Source organism: Conger conger, chromosome 15, assembly GCF_963514075.1.
Source record: "Conger conger chromosome 15, fConCon1.1, whole genome shotgun sequence".
Classification (NCBI taxonomy): domain Eukaryota; kingdom Metazoa; phylum Chordata; class Actinopteri; order Anguilliformes; family Congridae; genus Conger; species Conger conger.
In genome coordinates this window covers 4,936,750-4,949,249 of record NC_083774.1, presented here as the reverse complement: position 1 = coordinate 4,949,249, position 12,500 = coordinate 4,936,750, and the positions used below count along the sequence as shown (strand labels likewise).

Below are 12,500 nucleotides of genomic sequence, written 5' to 3'. Positions count from 1 at the left end.
CCCCATGCCCTCTCAGTGTCTGTACCCCCCCCATGCCCTCTCAGTGTCTGTAGGCCCCCCCCCCATGCCCTCTCAGTGTCTGTACCCCCCCCATGCCCTCTCAGTGTCTGTACCCCCCCCATGCCCTCTCAGTGTCTGTACCCCCCCCATGCCCTCTCAGTGTCTGTAGGCCCCCCATGCCCTCTCAGTGTCTGTACCCCCCCCATGCCCTCTCAGTGTCTGTACCCCCCCCATGCCCTCTCAGTGTCTGTACCCCCCCATGCCCTCTCAGTGTCTGTACCCCCCCCATGCCCTCTCAGTGTCTGTAGGCCCCCCTCCATGCCCTGTCAGTGTCTGTACCCCCCCTCCATGTGCCCTGTCAGTGTCTGTACCCCCCCTCATGTGCCCTCTCAGTGTCTGTACCCCCCCCCATGCCCTCTCAGTGTCTGTAGCCCCCCCCCCCTCCATGCCCTGTCAGTGTCTGTGTCCTGAGTCACCCCCCCTGGCCCCCCCCCTGGGCGAGGCAGGGAAAGGTCGTCGGGTTTCAGCGCAGGGAGCGGGTCACAGCGGTCGGTCACCTGGCTGTCCAGCCTGGAGCGCAGATGGAGGCTCCACTTGGCACCCGGTCACCACGGTAACCGCACACATCTGGCCAGTGCCCTGAGGCACGTAATCTGAAGCCCGCTCTCTGACTCAGTCTCAGCTGCCACATCCGTTTCTCTCTTTCTTTCTTTCTCTTTCTCTTTCTCTTTCGCTTCCTCTATCACCCTGTTTTTCTTCTCCCTCTGTCTCTGTGTGGATGCTCGGAGCCTTGAACTACTGGACCCTGTTCACGGGCCGCACTGACAATGAACCTTATTGCCTAGCTCTCGATGTGAAATGAACATTGCTGTACGTGAAAATATATTTAGCCAACTTTGTTTGTTTTTATATTCACTGCAGGGAAAATAATCTTCTTCCTAAAGAGCCTATTTTAATTTGTGAAATAAATCAAAACCATACTTGCTAGTAGTGCATATCTATGCCTATAAGGATCTACCCTGGCAGGGCTGGTTTCTCCTGCTAAAACAGTGTAGATAACAGTGATAACCCCACCCGCTTTTCATGAAGTAACACATATTTTATAACCAATCAAGGTGCAGAATAGTGACCCGATAGTGATCCGATTTGCCACAGTTCTGCAAACCACTCCCCTTAGAATTATTGGTGTGCCGATTACTGCTAAAGTACACTGCCTTGCAGTCATTAGTACCAGATGGTAAGGTGTCTCTAGATGGCCCTGTTCCTCAAATTACGGTCCTTCCACCCTCCTGGGAGTCAGGTGTGACGACAGTCTGGCCAATCAGCAGCGCTAATTGTTCAGTTAATTACCAAGACAAAAAAAATAAAAATCAGCGCTGGATTTGGACTTGAGGGCCAGATTTATATTATCCCATAAACACTCTGTGATGCCTGCGTGTTTAGCCCTGTAGCTATGGCAGGGGAGACAGGCAAGTGACCGGGTGTGATTCTGTTTAATCTGGGCAGGTAAGGGATACTGGCCCAGGACAGTGAGACCATGCAGCAGGTTCAGGGCAGGTAGGTCAGGCAAGTGCATAGGTAAGACAAGTAAGGGGTACTGACCCATGATAGTGAGAGCAAGCAGCAGGTTCAGGACAGGTGAAACAGGTAAGTGCACAGGTAAGGGGTACTGACCCAACACAGTGAGGGTGAGCAGCAGGTTCAGGGCAGGTGAAACAGGTAAGCGCACAGGTAAGGGGTACTGACCCAACACAGTGAGGGTGAGTAGCAGGTTCAGGGCAGGTGAGGCAGGTAAGAGCACAGGTAAGGGGTACTGACCCAACACAGTGAGGGTGAGCAGCAGGTTCAGTGCAGGTGAGACAGGTAAGCGCACAGGTAAGACGTACTGACCCAACACAGTGAGGGTGAGCAGCAGGTTCAGGGCAGGTGAGACAGGTAAGTGCACAGGTAAGGGGTACTGACCCAACACAGTGAGGGTGAGTAGCAGGTTCAGGGCAGGTGAGACAGGTAAGCGCACAGGTAAGGGGTACTGACCCAACACAGTGAGGGTGAGTAGCAGGTTCAGGGCAGGTGAGGCAGGTAAGTGCACAGGTAAGGGGTACTGACCCAACACAGTGAGGGTGAGCAGCAGGTTCAGGGCAGGTGAGACAGGTAAGAGGTACTGACCCAACACAGTGAGGGTGAGTAGCAGGTTCAGGGCAGGTGAGACAGGTAAGTGCACAGGTAAGAGGTACTGACCCAACACAGTGAGGGTGAGCAGCAGGTTCAGGGCAGGTGAGGCAGGTAAGAGCACAGGTAAGACGTACTGACCCAACACAGTGAGGGTGAGTAGCAGGTTCAGGGCAGGTGAGACAGGTAAGTGCACAGGTAAGAGGTACTGACCCAACACAGTGAGGGTGAGCAGCAGGTTCTTGCACATCTTCTGGCAGATCCCCCCACACATGGGCTTGGCTGGCGTGTCCATGGGCTCCAGCTGACTCTCATGCATCCTCACCTCAACCTGCTTCGGCATCCTGCTGAGAGAGAGAGAGGGAGAGAGAGAGAGAGAGAGAGAGAGAGAGAGAGGGGGAGAGAGAGAGAGAGGGAGAGAGGGGAGAGAGAGAGAGAGAGAGAGAGAGAGAGAGGGGAGAGAGAGAGAGAGAGGGGAGAGAGAGAGAGGGAGAGGGGGAGAGAGGGGGAGGGAGAGACGGTGGGAGAAAGGGGAGTGAAGGAGGGCGAGGGAAGGATTGAGCAGAGAGGGGAAGATGGATGGAGGTAGAGAGGGAGAAAGGATGAGAAAGAAAATAACAGAGGGAGGGGGGAGGAACGGGGAAAGATAAAGAGAGAGAGAGCAAGAGGAAGAGAGAGAGAGGGAGAGCTGTTATCTTCAACGTGTCTGGTTCACATGATAGCTGCCTGATTTTTATTCAGAATGTATATTCCACATAAACATTCAGAATGATGAATATGTGGCCTGTGGACTTTCACTCACAAGCTTATCTGCTGTAAAGATACAGCAGTAACACTGGATTAGACTGCTCGGGCTGTTTCTTCCCAGTAAATATAACATAACGTGATCCGCTCCGGCTTCACGTGTTACAGAAAGGGTGCGTTTTGAAATGCGGAGCTGTTTGAGTCGGCACGTGAAGCAGAACATACGGACGTGCAGGGAAGCGCAGAATCGCTCGATTGAGACGGCAGAAGCCGGGCGGAGGCAGCGGAAGAGAACGGCCAGCAGACCGGCCGCGCCCAATCATGATTAAAGGAGGATGTGAGGGATTCTTCTCAAACTAATAAAACAAACTAGGAACGCTTCAGCGCCTGCAAACAGATGTCGCGTTGGGAAAGCGCCACTTTTTTTTGTTATTTTCTTCTTTTTTTTTCGGGCGCTCGTCCAGAATAGCATAATCCTCCCTTCTGCCTGGAATTGAATAAGTGAATTCTAAATAAAGCCTCACCTTTTATGTGTTAATGAAATGACAGGGAAATCAATAAACGCAACCATGAGCTTCTGCCGGAGAAGCCAGGGGAGAGAGGCCGTCTTAAAGCTACAATACACAATATGCGCTTAGCGCATCGAATGTTCTTGGACATTCTAATGCTGATGTCACAATCACTGAAAGCAATGAAATCCTAGAATATTAAATACATGAAAATGAATTATAACCAATAGTTAATTATTAATACTGATATGCCATAAAATAATAATTATTATTATTATATTATCCAACTATGCAATTACCAATATGTATCAATTAAACTTACATTTGCGAAAGTTATTTTTATTTATTCTTATGTTACTTTTGTAGCGTGGGAGCAACGCATCAGCTTTGAGGATATTCATGAAAAACAGATGGGGCAGTGGATCAGCAGGAACATGGTTGCTAAGCAGTTGCAGTTGCTAAGGAAATGAAGTCGCGCTTTCTTGGCGTATTGTTTATAATCCAGTAACTGTAAAGTGCAATTAAATGTGTCGGTTTTCGGCAATGTAATAATTCACCCAATGACGGCAGCACAGGATGCATATGCATGGATTTGTCTACATTTCTTACCATTGTAGCTCTTTTCTGAAGGCCGAGGTAACTAGCTGCCTTGCTATATAGCTAACACGCTAACAGCTATAATTGGGAGGAGGGTATTCTGTATACATTGCATAACAACTGTCTGCAGATTACTTGCCAAAACAAGCTGCATGACAGATGTTCTTGGCAGGCGACTAACAGCAGAGAAGGGTTTAGCAATCTCCATGGCTACAGCTCCAACATAATATTGAAAGCGATGAAGCTATCCACAATTTTAATTCTTACTCATTCTTAAGTAAGAAATTAGCTTTTCTATCTTGGTAACTTCTGCATAGCCGAACAGATTGTGAAACTAGCTTCATGTGGGACCCTGAGACAGGAATGCACAGAGCACTGCATCCATTTTAAGATAGGGTCTGGTATGGTCCATGCCTATGAGCAATTCCAACGTTATGGATGCGACATTTGGATGCAAAATGAAAAACAAAATCCCTCGGAAAGATTCTCACAAATGTTATGGTCCGGAACAAGGTTCTGTAATTGAATAATTTACCTAACATTTACTTGGTCTGTGCTAGGGAATTACCATTACTCTGATAATGAATCACAAGAAACAACATTTTAAGTGAAATACTTGCATTTTTTGAAAGCCTCAAACACCGGAAATTAAATTGATAAGCTGCTGTCAGCCTGCTCTCCATCAAGCACCAGCACAGATCTGTGATGCTATAATCCTGTAGTTTATATTCACTATGTGCCGAACAAGACATCCTCATTTATCTCCCATTATTTGCATATTAGCCTATTAACATAGCAGCATTTTATAATTTTGAGAAAAATTATTATATAGATATTGCCTATGAAATTATACTGTAACATTTATTCCCACAGTGAGAATTGTGATTTGCGGGTGACACGGTCATTGAGTGACAGTAGTTAACCATGACTTTAATGGGTCAATTCCTTTTGGATAAATATTAATAATTATGTCTAGGCCCATATATGTACTACATACATACTGTAGCCTATGTACCTGCTTCTAAACGTATATCCAGGATGACATACAGTGAGCCGACATGACCCCAGAAAGCCCTGGCCCTCAGAGAGGACTGTGTCATCTTAGTTCTTACATGTAGGTGCAGAGGGAGGGGGGCAGATGGGGAGGGCATGTGGGGGGCAGGACAGTTTATGGGGGTTAAATGAAGTGACACACATATGGGGTGGGGGGGGGGGGTCGCTAGGGGGTCGCTAGGGAGACCAAAAAAAGAATGCCACAAACAGGATATTCCAATCTCTCAGCCTTTCTTTCACTCCCACTCTTTCTTTCACACTCTCTCCTTCCCCCCTCCATTTCTCACCATCTCTCTCTCTCTTTCTCACAATTACATTTCTTTTCAATTCAACCTTCTCTCGCTCTCTCTCTCTCTCTCTCTCTCTCTTCATAATCTGCGCTGAAACGGGCTGTCAGATGACAGTGGCCGCGGCGCGTATGTCTTTGAGCTGAAACTCACCGTGGCGTTGAGGGATTTAAAGAGCGTTTGTTTACGCCCCACGCTCCCCCCACCCCCAACCCCAACCCCAACCCCAACCCCCACCTCCGTCTTAAACTGACGCGCTTCACAGGCAAATTCCTCCACGTGAACTGGTGAGGTCAATCATCCGCGGGCGTTCTGGGGGGCTGACAGACTGACGGACATATGCTTCGCTGGCTGGTCCCAGTTGGAGGGGACAGGTTCAGACAGCTCCGTGGAGCGGGGGGCTCAGGGCTATGACTGGGGTACCTCTGGGCTGACTGACTGACCGGATCCCATAACTGCTCATCTCCCTCGCTAAGCATGACTGGCAGGGCAATTGTTGGTGACTCACTGGCAAAACAAAAAAGCGAGAATTTCCACCACGAAACCCCCCCCGTCAGCCTGCTTCATATACGTATAGCATACAGCGAGCACCATAATTAATTGGACAGTGACAAATTTTTCGACGGTTCATCCGATAATGATGGACATACCCTCAAATTAAAGCCGACAGTCTGCACTTCAACCTCATTATCAGTTTGTGTCCTTTCAAACTCAAAGTGCCAGAGCACAGAACCAAAATAATAAAAAATGTGTCAAATGAATTATGGTGCTCTCAGTATAAAGTACACACAGAAACCTAATGAGCAACATTAACACATTCAGGTCCCATGAATTAACCATTCATTTACAGTTTAATGAGTGGGTTTTTATAAAATATTAAAACACTATTAAAGCCTTCCCAAGTGTCATTACATTACATTACATTACATTACATCCACACTACAGTGTATACCAAACCTTACAAATGACTTTGAGGCCCAGAACGAAAAAACAAACAGGCAGTAACGATAATTTATGTTCAGTCCATATTCATAAATAATTCATGAGGGGGAGTACTGTCTACTTTTGGCACTGCGTAAGCAATAAATTAATGCTAATAACCAGCAATGGAAATGATCAGTTCGTGTAGATAAATATCAATACACGTTATTAATATTTTAGACATGGTTAATTATTTGGATGTTGGCATTCACTGTTCCTTAATGAGTGTGATATCAAAGTAACATGTTCATGTCATGATATTTCCTGAATTATTTGCATAGTTTAAAGGCTTTGGTCTTTGCCTTAGACTACAGTTCCTATTCTTGAAAGACTAATACGAAATTAACCAATCAGAAGTAGTCTACAGCATAGTACATCCTGTCCTGTCCAATCAGCTGTGGTCTACTGCTTGAAAAAGACAGGTCTCTACCTCATAGTGGCCACACTTTGTAGGGTCCCCGATGTGGCAAGTTCCCCTTGGATTATATAACCCCTTTCCCCTGACGGTGAGGCACGCGTGTGTTGTGATGGCAACCGTTGTCATGACGTGTCAGAACGCTATGCTCGCCCTGGGAACATCACCTGTCGAGCTTGCAGGATAAAAATCTGTACACCGGCGTTACATAACGAACGAATGTGCCATACGTGCCAATCATGCGCAAACATGTCCACCGAAAATATCAAATATGCGCAGCAAAATTCCTACTGATAACTCGAACTCTGTATGAGCCCAGTGGGAATACAAACACACATATTGCACGCACGCACACACACACACACACACGCGCGCACACACACACACGCGCGCACGCATTGGCATACCTTGACCGTTTCTTCACTTAAGTCTCTTTGGTCTATTTATATTCAAAGCTACATTCGGGCGATCGCAGAAATAATCTCATCACTAAATCCCGACACAAGGCATTCTGTGACAGCTCCTGAACACTGTCTCCAGTCATTACGCAAAGCCACAGCCAGCCCCGATCCATCTGTATTTCAAATCAATCAAGTGTGGAAAATTAGATCCTGGACGATGTGTTGATGGGTCCTAACTGCGTTACTCCACCGCGGTCTGAAAAATGATCAAACGCGTGGACTCTCTGTGGCTCCACGCTCCATCGTTCGGGCCCAGAAGGGTCCGTGATGATCTGATTTAGGCTCTATTGATATCCCGGCAGCAGAAAGATCGGTCAGGTCAGCCAGAAATATGACTTTAAGTACGACTGATCACCAAAACCGCTGTCATCAGGATCCCTCTAAAACCACAGATACACACTGAAAGCACCGCTCATTTCTGAAGCTGCTGTCGTTAATGCATTGGTGTTTTTTTTTTAGTAAAGTAAAGGCGTTCTTTGCACCGTTTTACGTCTCATGCTGAAAATTAGCCACAGAAATAAGAGGGGAGAACGACCGAAGCCTCACAGGGAACTAACACATCACTTACGGGTACACACGGCATACGGTCGGTCTCGTTATTTGGCATTTGTTTAGGCGCCTTTGTGTCTGCGTCGTCTGTAGCCCGGCAGACCCTGAGATCAGAGAGGAGCACCTCAGGGCAGGCCTCAGGCCCTGCTCTCCCTGTCTCTGCTCTAATGGGATCTGGGACCGTAAGGCGGTTAAGGATCGCCCGCGGCCCGTGGCGGTAATGGCACCGCGCGACGAGAGGGCGCGTCCATCAAACGCAGAGGTGTCGTTAAGAGCCGGGATTCCTTATTACGCAGAAGGGGGGGGGGGGGGGGGGGGGGCGGCAGGCAGAGGGGCCGCCTTCAGAATGGGGCCCATGGGAACGCCGGAATTCTGGCCTTCGCTTCTCCCCGTTAATGATGTTCCGGCTCATTCCCCTACCCCCCCACCCCCCCCCTCCCCCCCCCCCGAGAGAGAGACAATCCCAGCCCTGCGTACCCTGCCACCAGGGCCCCACAACAGCCGGGCGCATCCCAGCCCCAGAAGCAATCAAAGGCCACTTCACATGTCCAGCCATTACCGTTAATGTAGCCGCAGAGAAAACACGGCCGGGGGGGATCTGGTGTTAATTGCAAAGCGGGTGATTTAATTTCGGGATAATTCCACTTTCGAGCTTGGGGGGTGGGGTGGGGGGGGGAGCACTGAGGTACTGTAGGCCTTCTCTGCGTCTGTGTGGTGAGGGGAGGCAACGGTTATCCCACAAAAGGGCGCGGGAAAGGTCGAAAAACCAAACAAGCAGAGGAGGTGCTCCCTTTGCAACATCCCCGCAAAACAACTGCAGGCAAAAGTGCAGCAGACGAAACATTAGCATTCTTCCAGGCAAATGAATATTAGCATTATTAGCATGCATGAAAATCCACCTCAGTGCACACTGGACCACCCCCCTGTTTCTCCCGGGGAAATGCTGCTGGTCCTAAAACAGGCACAGAGGCAGGTGGTTTGAGAGGATGAGATGGCGTGCCGAACAGAACAGAAACCCACCCGAGGAGCCTAAAAGAGGGCCAGGAAAACACGGAGAGGCAGGGGGTGCAGCAGAGGAGATCTTTCAAGAGAGCTGGAAGATTCCCCGCTTTTCCATCTGATGTTCTGCCGCCCCGGCCTTGGGTGGACGATGCGTGGGAATGGGAGAGCGGGTCTGGACCACGTCAGCTCCGGACGGACTGAGCCCAGCGCATGCGCTGGAGCGGGAGCGGGATCGGTACGCTGGTTCTGCGTGACAGGTGGGAGGGGGGCGGAGGTGGGGAGGAGTCCATGACACACTCCGAGTGCGAACGGCAAAGTGAAAACCCTTTTTTTCTCCGTCTCCATTGTCTCATTCTAATTGTGTCACTTGAGAAGTCTGTGCTGTGAAACTCAGAGATAGTGATGGCAAAAGTGAGAAACCCAAACCTAGCTCCAGACGCAGCTACGCCGACCGATCCACGACCACGCGCCGCGGTAAGCCCACCGCCCCGTTTTTAACCATTCCCATGACAACCAACCGACACGATGACGACGGACGGAGTTATAAATACCTTCCCCCGTTTTCTCAGCTGCGTCTCCACAAAGCAGGCCTCAAATTTGCACGATAAACATGACTGTAATTATATTTCCCTTTACTTGCTTTCTAAACGTTATTCTCCTCAGCTTTTCTCCCCTGCTTCACCATTACGCCGCCAAAGTAATTAAAACACACAGCCCAATTAACGGGGGATTAAACCGTAATGGAGCCAACTCATCACACGTTTCCTCCTGGTGGGCTCAGGAGCGCAGGCTGTTGGTTTTCATTTGGGATGGGCGCGGCGGAGTACGGCGGAATTCACAAACAGCGCCGTCGCAGACTGTTTTGTCTGCTTCTGGAGATCGCCTAATTAAATCCGATCTCGACGCTCGTAGAACGCCGACAGGGACAAATCGTGTTTGTGACAAACCTTCCGCTCTCACGGAGCATCGCGAGGGCTGGTGTCTGCATGAAAGAGCCGTGAGACGTTTAATAGTTAATGATTTTCATTTTCTTCTCAGCGTGATGCCGGAGAATCCAGATGTACTGTAATGCGTTCCGCGTGTGTACTGTGTGTGTGTGTGTGTGTGTGTAATGTGTGTGTGTGTGTGTGTGTGTGTATGTGTGTGTGTGTGTTTTTTTTTTGTTTTGTTGTTTTTGCCTGCCAGCTTTCGGCTGCTCATTAAGGAATGCCGTCCCTCGTTAAATATGTGGATAACGAAGGCACACACGCTCTCTCTGCTCTGGCCTTCGCCGCTCGAGACGGAGGAGCAGACAGACGGTGGAACGACGGAAGCGGGCGAAGTCTCGCCACCGCCCCTCAGCCCGCACGATCCCGCACTCCATCTTCCTCCATCTCCATCTCTCTTTTCTCCGGGAAGCGAGTGACTGAGCGGAGGGGAGAATCGGGCATTTCAGGGGTGTGTGTTTGTGTGATTGTGGGGGGGGGGGGGGGGGTGGGGGGGTGTCATTCAACCAGAAGCCTTTGAAAGGAAACGAGGAGGGGGGGGGGCACTTTTGGCTGAAGCCATGTGAAGACCCCGGCTGCTGCTCTGTTTGCTGTGAGGGCTCTTTGTCCCGCTCGCAAACCAAGGCTGTGCCCTGAGCCAGCAGGGCCCGACTGGCAGGGGGGTGCCGAGGGGGTGTGGGGGGGGGCCCGAATGCCCGGCCATTCAGCCCGCTGATGTCATGGCGGTGCCCACCGTGGGAGAGAGAGGCGCTCCATCTCCCCTCTTTCCGGGATGAATAAATCTTTCAGGCCCCCCCACCCCACCCCACCCCCCCACCAAAAAAAAAAAGAAGAAAAAAGCGGAGAAAGCGGCGGCCTCCATTGTGTGGCATAATCGAGCGCGATTATCCCGATTTTATACTGCCTTCCCAGGGTCCGCGGGTCCCTGAGAGCCCGCTTTCATAGGGCCCGCGATCTAGCGTGGGCCCAGCGAGGTTGTCCTGGCAACGGGGCCGGCTTAGGGGGCGAGAGAGGAAGGGGGGGAGGGGGGGAGGGGGGGAAGGGGGGGGAGAGAGGAAGTGGGCTCGGGATAAAGTGCGGCTAAAGAAAGCCCGGCGGACACCTTGGATTTATGCGCCAAAGAAAGGGACTCGGCATAAAGAGGGGGACAGCCGCAATGGAAGGGAGCGAGGTGTCCCGAACCAGGGACGGCGGGGGTACACTGCCAGTCTAAACTGGGCCTGTTTGGAAGTCTATTATTCTCCCCCTTTCCTCACTCTCAAAACCTCCTTCTGCACCCTACACGCCTAACTGCTGTTCTCTCAGAACTACAGACAGGGTCTGAAATCAATGGGATGTGTGCGTGTGTGTGTGTGTGTGTGTCTGTGTGTGGTAGTGCACGTGAGTGCATGAGTGTGTGTGCACCGGCGTGTATGTGTGCACGTGTGTGTGCACGTGTGGGCGCATTTGTGTGTGAGTGCACGCGTGTGTTTGTGTTTGCATATGTGCATGCCTGTAAGTATTTCTGACTTGTTTCCCCACCATAACCAAAAGTGCCAGTAATAGTGTCTTTTATGAGAAAAGAGAAGCAATGGACATGCCTGCCAGTAATTTGACGTTTAAGGTTCCTCTTTGATTTTTATATTCTCCAGTTACCTCACGTTTCCGTGTGTGATTAAAGGGAGATGCCAGGCTGTCGCAATTTAGCTCCCCACCCTCTCATAGTCAAACATAAAAAGATTAAATCCAATTATCTATCCTCAGAAGAAATGAAGTATTTTTTCCAGCACGACAACGGAAATATCATTTTAATGCTGCTCTGACATGTGACAGCACTGTCACCGTGCACCAGTACAGTAGAGTACATCACATCCATATTCATGAACAATATCACAAAATCTCAGTTTATATTGTATATATTTACTTAGAACATATGCACACATCCTTATACCGTACATACTCCATATACAAAACTGCCAAAGCATTTCCAGATGACTGCCATTGTAGATGGAGGCAGGTACATTTCCAGCCTATGAATAAACAGCTGAGCTGCAAATCTACACGCAGAGATGGAAGAGACGTTAGATTACTCATAAAAAAACTGTACAGTGACACATGCCAAACATCATGGCACCAGGGAGATAGTGGTTTCACCCAAAGTGTGGAGTAGCTAGCTGGATAACGGCACTGCTTCACAAAGCAGGATTACTGAGCTAGCTGGATAACAGCACTGTTTCACAAAGCAGGATGACTGAGTTAGCTGGAGAAGTTCAGCGAGGAAAACCAGAAGCCCATCCAAAACTGGAACATGAACTGAAGTAAAAAAAAAAAGCTGTTCCTGGTTTTATCTGTGAACTTATCCAGCTAGCTCAGTAATCCTGCTTTGTGAAACAGTGCTGTTATCCAGCTAGCTCAGTAATCCTGCTTTGTGAAACACCCCCGGTGGTTCCCGATGACAGCTTGCTCAGGACAGGGGATGAAGCAGCCTAACTACGTTCAGCACAGAAATGCTTTGCTCTCTTCATCACCACAGGCCTGGTCCTCCTCCTCATTCCCAATGTTCCCTCGACACAAACGTGCCCATTTAAAGCCTCCGCTCAACACCTGAACGAGACTAACGCAGTAACATGTTCAGTGTTAAATCAAGTCTGAATGCGTAGTGTTCCCTATTGCACTCCCTCTATTTCAATCTCTTTGTGGTGAACTGGTGCCAAATATATTACTGTACTTCCTGGGACGTGTGGTGCTATCACAGTAACTCTGAGCTC

General features: G+C 49.5%; 1 protein-coding gene across 1 annotated transcript in view; it reads right to left on the bottom strand.

Moving 5' to 3' along the window:
- The window catches only part of slc1a2b (solute carrier family 1 member 2b), a 57,323-nt gene that overhangs the window by 18,358 nt on the left and 26,465 nt on the right, over positions 1-12,500 (bottom strand). The window contains 1 exon segment of the mRNA XM_061221789.1: positions 2,383-2,513. Within this exon segment, the coding sequence (XP_061077773.1) occupies positions 2,383-2,512 (130 nt within the window). The 5' untranslated portion in view covers position 2,513.